The sequence below is a fragment of the Dama dama genome, chromosome 5 (assembly GCF_033118175.1).
Source record: "Dama dama isolate Ldn47 chromosome 5, ASM3311817v1, whole genome shotgun sequence".
In the NCBI taxonomy this organism is placed as follows: Eukaryota; Metazoa; Chordata; class Mammalia; order Artiodactyla; family Cervidae; genus Dama; species Dama dama.
Genome location: NC_083685.1, coordinates 120,405,623 through 120,412,803, shown reverse-complemented (window position 1 = coordinate 120,412,803; position 7,181 = coordinate 120,405,623). Strand labels below are relative to the sequence as shown.

The following is a 7,181-nucleotide window of genomic DNA, read 5'->3' as shown; positions in this document are numbered from 1 at the left end:
GTTCCCCATCTTGAAACCCCCTCCCACCTTGCTCCCCATCCCATTCTTCAGGGTCATCCCAGTGCACCAGCCCTGAGTACCCTGTCTCATGTATCGAACCTGAGCTGGTGATCTGTTTCACATATGTGTCCTGTTCTCTTCTAAGAGTTGTGTAGTTTTAGGTTTTACATGTTGGTCCTTAATCCATTTTGAGTTAGTCTTTGTATACGGTGTGAGGTAAGGGTCCAACTTCATTCTGTTGCATGTGAAGATCCTGTTTTCACAGCACCATTTGTTCAAAGGAATATACTTTCTCTATTGAACGGTCTTAGCAACCCTGTAGAAAATCATTTGGCCATATATGGGAGGATATATTTCTGGGCTCTTTCCATTGGTTTATGTCTGTCTTTATACCAGGACCAACCACACTGTTTTGATTACTTGCGCTTTGTAGTTAAGTTTTGAAACCAGGAACTGTTCATCCTCCAGCTTTGTGCTTTTTCAGGATTGTTTTGGCTATGCAGGGTGCTTGAGATTCTGTGTTAATTTTAGGATGGATTTTTCTATTTCTGAAAAAAAAATATCATTGGGCATTTGGTAGGAATTGCATTGAATCTGTAGATTGCTTTGGGTAATATTGACATTTTAACAATGTTGTCTTCCAATCCATGAACATGGGATGTATTTCTGTCTTCTTTCATTTCTTTAAGCAATGTTTAGTAGCTTTCATTGGATATATCTTTCATCTCCTTGGGGAAATCAATTCCTAAGTATTTTATTCTTTTTAATGCTATTGTAAAAAAGGATAAATTTTATATACTGTGTATATTTACCATCATTTAAAAACAAAAACACCTCACAGACCAGTGAGGGAGACAGATAACATAGGCACTGAAGTGGTAGGATGGGTGTATAAGGGGTGGGGCAGGGCTGTGCAGGGATATCATGGTACAGATGCACAGGTCGTGCACTGCACAACTCTAGGGGTAGCCACTTGTATATACAGTGATGCTGTATCAGACAGCTGAGGCTTCATTATTCTGCATAACCAGCGATTCTGTGTATTTCATTGTCTAAAAATGTGTCCAGGGTCAAACTCACCATCAATGGGGTAGGAAGTGGAACAGCTCCCAGAGAGGGGCAGCCTCTGAACCCTGCACTAAGACAGGTCCCCCTGGAGGGCACCCCTTAAGGCCTCAGCAAGAAGCTGAAAGAGGAAAGGGAACTTCCATCATGAAAAAAATCTGAATGGCCACTGGCCAATGGGGGTGGAGTCTGTGGACCAGCATAGCTGTGAGGGGCTGTGTGGCCCCCGGGGGCTGTGTGTGCAGCAGGCAGCCCCAGCCGGGGTGGCTCACATGCCTCTCGGGAGGAACACCCCATGGAGAGCTCTCCAGGGCTGAAGTTTGGTGCCTCTAACCAGAAAAGGGTCCTGGGAGGCCACAGTCTCTAAGTCATCAGAGACTAGTCTTTCCAGTGTGAATCCTTGCAACTCCCTCCTTGAAACACTTTCTGTTCTCTACTCAGATATTTACCATTCATGATAAAAGGGCCTTGAACTTGATTGCATCCAACAAACACAACATCCACCTCTTGCCGGGGTATGCTAATTTTGAGTTGGTGTCATCACTGACCATCCACCAGGTACGTGGATGGGCTCCTCACACTGCAGGAACGCTGGGCACCCACGAAGCTCCTGAGTCACTCGGTGTCCTCCACCTGTCTCAGCATCAGGACACCAGGGGTCCTGGGGAAGAAGAGCCTCTCAAAGGTTCAGCTCACAGATTTCCCCAGGACATGTGTTTCTCTGAGGCAGCCCTTCCAGAAGCTTCCATTCATTAAGCTAATTGGCATTAAGACATCAGTTTTTGAGGTTTTCTTGCCTTCCCTAAGTGGCCCATCTGAATGCTTTTCTCTCATCTGTGGTCCTTCCGTGGTGTGGATATATATATATATATATACATATATGTATATATATATAGTTTTTTAATTAGCCTTTATGTCTTTTTAAATATTTATTTGGCTGCATCAGGTCTCAGCTGTGGTTTCCAGGTTCAGTAGCTTCGTGGCATGTAGGACCTTAGTTCCCAGACCGGGGATCAAACCCACATCCCCTCTATTGGCCTGTAGATCTGTGGTCTGCAGATTTATCCTGTTTTCCACTTCAAAGATGCTGCGTCCTAAATGCCTGCTGGCTTTGTTAATGATGTTCTCCCTTGAAGAGCTCCTTTTTTTTCTGTAGAAGTGGGCAGAACTGGGACTTCCCTGGCAGTCCAGTGGTTAAGAATCTGCCTCCCAGTGCGGGGACATGGGTTCAATCCCTGGCCAGGGAACTAAGATCCCACATGCCAAGGAGTAACTAATACCATGCACCACAACTAGAGAAGCCCATGTGACACAACTAAAACCTTATGCAGCCAAAAAAAGAGACAGAGACAGAAGTGAGCAGAGCTATCCACCTTTGCTTTCGTTTGAGCAAATTGTGTCGAAAGTCACAGTGGCTAGTCGATCTTTTCCTCCAGCTTCCTCTCCCGTGCAAAGCGTAGCATTTTGCTGTCCTCTGTAGGCAGAGCTGACAAAGGTGAGATTTTCCAGAGGCTGGAGGAGGGCCTCCCTCTGGCATGAAGTCTCCTTTCACAGATGGCACCGTGCTGAGCTCTCCAACAGGTCCGGCCAGACAACAGTGCCGGAGGCCAGGCTTCCCCGCCATGCTCCTTCCTCCAGTGGGTACAGTGATTGTGTTTGACATCCGGTAACTGTCCCCAGAATGCCACAAAGAAAGGCCAGTGTCTTCTGTGCTGCAGAAATCTTGCTATACCCAAGAGCAGAAGAGAAAGCTGACATGTGCCCCTTCCACATATGGGGATGGTGGCTGGCCTCCACGTGGAGCAGGCACTGTTCTCCAGTTTGCAGAGGGGACAATGACCCGGAGTAGAGGGCCATGATCACTGGGTCCAATGCAAGGAAGGGTTTATGGAGCTAGGATTGTGGTCACCCAGGCAGCCACCTTTCTCCTCTGTTTCTAAAGGTGTTCTCTCCCCTCTGCCCTCACCTGAGTCCAGTCTATCCTGTTCCCTGAATCCAATCAGGCTTCAAATCAGATTTTCTTGTTCTGACAATGGAATGCTGCCCAGGGCAAAAGAAGTAATTTCTGACCCATCACTCTGTTCCATGAGTGATCACAGGGCTGCTGTGAGCAAGCGGACAGGAGCAAAGCACTGGAGGTCTGGGCTTGGCAGCGTCCCTATTTTGTTCCCCAAAGAGACTCCCCATCTTCTTCAGTCATTTGTTCTTAGGGCCCCTTGCTCCTGACCCAGTCTAACAAGGCCTCCCTCCCTCCTTCCCTGGACCTGGAAGCCCCTCCCCAACGACTAAGTTAAGCTAGAAAGTACTACCAGCCCCAGCAGGTGAAACTTGCTTCCCAACAGCTAAGGCATGAAATCTCCAAATCTGTAAATCATGGTCTTCCAAACCCTTAAAGCCTTTTCAATCTAATGATGAGTTTAGGTCTGACCCAACCTACCAAGCTTGAAAATCTGAAATAGCTGTGGAAGACTCTGCCTGCCCTTAGGAAAAGCCTTGGGGCAATAAGTCAAGGAGTCTAGAGCCTGTGAGTCAAGGTCACCCCACCAGGTGACCCTTATCAGCAGATTGAAGGTTCCACAGCTCAGCAATCATGCTCTAATCAAACCCATGGTTGCTTCACTGACCAGAGTGCACCACCACCCCACCACTACTTGTATGCTGAGAAAGCCACACCCTTCATGCTTCTATGGCAGCACAACTTCATACCCAAGACATCAAGATGCCCTCCTCCCAGCCCCCTTGGAGGACAGTCCCACCCAAGCTCTAGATGCTCACTAGGACCCCTGTTCACCTCTCGTTTGGGAGAAACCAGTTTTTGTTGCCCAGTTTGAGCTTGAGGTAGTCATACCCCACACAACCCACCACTTCCCACTCAAACAGAAGGCACCAATCAGTTTACTGCAGCACTTTTTATTTCCTCACAATGACGCGTTGCTGGGGCCTAATGTTCTCACATGACAGTAGAAAATCAAAGTCTGTTGTCATCTCTTAAAAGAATTGAGAATTGCGTACAAAAACCTTACATAAATTAAAAGGATGAATAAATTTACAGGTGTGAATGCAAACTGTTTCCAACTCAAGGCAAGTAACAGCCCACGGTATTCTGGTGGGAAATCTTCAGTAAGAAAGGAAAAGCAGGTCCTAAGGCTTGGACCTTCCCAACCCCATTTAAGACCGGCCAAGACAGAAATGACAACTGTTTCAGGACTCTTGCCAGCCTCTAGAGAAATCCTGGAATAGGCAGCTCTGACACATTAATACCCTGCACAGACAGAGACTCGCAGTCTCCCAGATTCTAATCAAGCCATTGGATTTCTCTTCCATAAACATTCTCACCTCAGCTACAGAGATGAGAGAGCCGCATGTAACTAGGGGTTAAAATCAAAGATATGCACAGGGTATTAAACATATACCAAGGTAGAGTTAACTTGAATACAAGGTCAAAATCAGCAACAAGTTCTACAATCCAGTGCTGATATCAGATACAAGCTTCAAGGACAAATTTCTTTTCAAAGGCTTATTCCAGTTTCATGAGGCTAGCATGAGGTGTATACATTTGCCAGGGCAAATTTATACTTCTGAATTAACTCATGCAGCAAATGCTACGCATCTGCTCGCAGTCCGTTTAGAAGCATTTGCGGTGGACAATGGAGGGGCCAGACTCGTCGTACTCCTGCTTGCTGATCCACATCTGCTGGAAGGTGGACAGGGAGGCCAGGATGGAGCCTCCGATCCACACCGAGTACTTGCGCTCAGGAGGAGCAATGATCTGAAATGACAACAATGGGGTTTCAGTTGGTGGCACCATCTTACCTGCAAGGCCCCTGGGCCCAAGGCCACAGTCGCCTCTGTCTCACCTTGATCTTCATTGTGCTCGGAGCCAGCGCAGTTATCTCTTTCTGCATCCTGTCGGCGATGCCAGGGTACATGGTGGTCCCACCAGACAGCACCGTGTTGGCATACAGGTCCTTTCGGATGTCCACGTCACACTTCATGATGGAGTTGAAGGTGGTCTCGTGGATGCCACAGGACTCCATACCTAAGAGACAAAGCTCACCCTCAGAGATCGCACGTTCAAGGTGAAAAGCACCTTGACCCTCGACAGCCTCAAAGGGAGGTCAGTCATGCTGCCCACCGGACACCTACCCAGGAAGGAGGGCTGGAAGAGCGCCTCGGGACACCGGAACCGCTCGTTGCCAATAGTGATCACCTGACCATCAGGCAGCTCATAGCTCTTCTCCAAGGAGGAGGAGGATGCAGCAGTAGCCATCTCCTGCTCGAAGTCCAGGGCGACGTAGCAGAGCTTCTCCTTGATGTCACGCACAATTTCCCGCTCGGCTGTGGTGGTAAAGCTGTAACCACGTTCCGTGAGGATCTTCATGAGGTAGTCTGTCAGGTCCCGGCCAGCCAGGTCCAGACGCAGGATGGCGTGGGGGAGGGCGTACCCCTCGTAGATGGGCACCGTGTGGGTGACCCCGTCCCCAGAGTCCATGACAATACCAGTGGTGCGGCCAGAGGCGTACAGAGACAGCACAGCCTGGATGGCCACATACATGGCAGGAGTGTTGAAAGTCTCGAACATGATCTGCAGGAGACAAAAGACTCCATTAGTCAAAGGAAGGGACTCAGGGTCACCCCATGCTCTCACACCATGCCAGCATGCCACAAATGTGATGTGTGGAGAAAAGAAAAGGAAGCAAGCAGAAACACAAATAAGAAACCTTGAGACTTCAGGAAGGAAATGCCAGGAGAAGAACAGAACCCTGGAAATATTGAAAGAAATACTTGAATTTCAGGAAACAAAACTAAACATGAAATGACTTGTGAAATACATGAATTATCTCAACCACCCGGCTGTGCTTACCTGGGTCATCTTCTCACGGTTGGCCTTGGGGTTCAGAGGGGCCTCCGTCAGCAGCACGGGGTGCTCCTCGGGGGCCACACGCAGCTCGTTGTAGAAGGTGTGGTGCCAGATCTTCTCCATGTCGTCCCAGTTGGTGACGATGCCGTGCTCGATGGGGTACTTAAGGGTCAGGATGCCACGCTTGCTCTGGGCCTCGTCGCCCACGTAGCTGTCCTTCTGCCCCATGCCCACCATGACGCCCTGGTGTCGAGGACGCCCAACGATGGACGGGAACACGGCCCGGGGGGCGTCATCCCCAGCAAAGCCAGCTTTGCACATGCCAGAACCATTGTCGATGACGAGGGCAGCAATTTCTTCTTCCATGGCGATCTATTCAAAGATGGGACCCATTCAGGCGCGCCCTGACGCTCAGAGAACGGCCCAGGCAAAGGCCCTCCCCGCGAGGCGTTCGACCTCCCCCCGACCTGGCTGCAGAGTAACCGCCTGGAACCGGGGCCGGCTTTTATGTAACGCCCCCTCCCCCGTCGTTCCGCGGAAAGGAGACCGGGGGCTCTCAACACCGCCGCCCGGACTCACCCTGCCCCCTCCCCCAGCAGCACACCCGCTGCGCCCTCCTCGAACCAGCTGGGGCGCAGCCCACTTACCCTACCCCGCCCCACCCGACTACCCTTTGTTCCCGGGGTCGGGGTGGTCGGGCCTCTGGGGTCGGGAGTAGAAAAAAAGAACCGCGAAGGGGGTGCGGGGGCCCGGATACCCGGGCAGGCCGCCTAGGCCTAGTCGCTTACCGACGGAGACGGGCCGCGGTGTGCGGAAGAGCGAGCAAAGAAGCGCGGGAAGACACGGAACGCGAGCTGGCTGCGGCGAGTGAGACCGTCCGCGGCCTCCCCCGCCGGTATTTAAGCGAAGCGGGGCGCGCGCGCGGGCCGGCGGCGCGCGCGGCCCCAGAACATGTCCATATATGGCGATCTTTCCGAACGCCGGGCGCCCATTGGCCCGCCCGAGAGGGGCACGTGGGGCCCCGAGCCCGGTCCCGCCCCCCGCCCGCACCGCCCCCAACCGCCCCGCCCGCGCTGCCCCCGGGCGCCGGAGACCCCCAGAATGAGACCCCGCGCTGATCGGCGCGCGGGCGGGATGGGTGGGCGCCCCCGGGGGGACTTCAGGAGTGGTCGCAGAGGAGGCCAGGGAACTGACCTGGGCGCCCCGCCCCGGGACTGTCGCGCGCCGTGGGGGAGGGCCCGGCTGCACCCCGAAA

General features: G+C 51.8%; 1 protein-coding gene across 1 annotated transcript; it reads right to left on the bottom strand.

Annotated features, from left to right (window-relative positions):
- Nucleotides 1-3,955: 3,955 nt before the first annotated feature.
- Nucleotides 3,956-6,848, bottom strand: ACTG1 (actin gamma 1). Its single transcript, XM_061144540.1, has 5 exons — nt 6,715-6,848; nt 5,930-6,298; nt 5,212-5,650; nt 4,923-5,104; nt 3,956-4,834 (listed from the first exon to the last, which is right to left on the bottom strand). Exons 2-5 carry the CDS (start codon nt 6,290-6,292, stop codon nt 4,691-4,693), a joined length of 1,128 nt encoding a protein of 375 aa, XP_061000523.1. The 5' UTR covers nt 6,293-6,298; nt 6,715-6,848; the 3' UTR covers nt 3,956-4,690.
- Nucleotides 6,849-7,181: the final 333 nt, after the last annotated feature.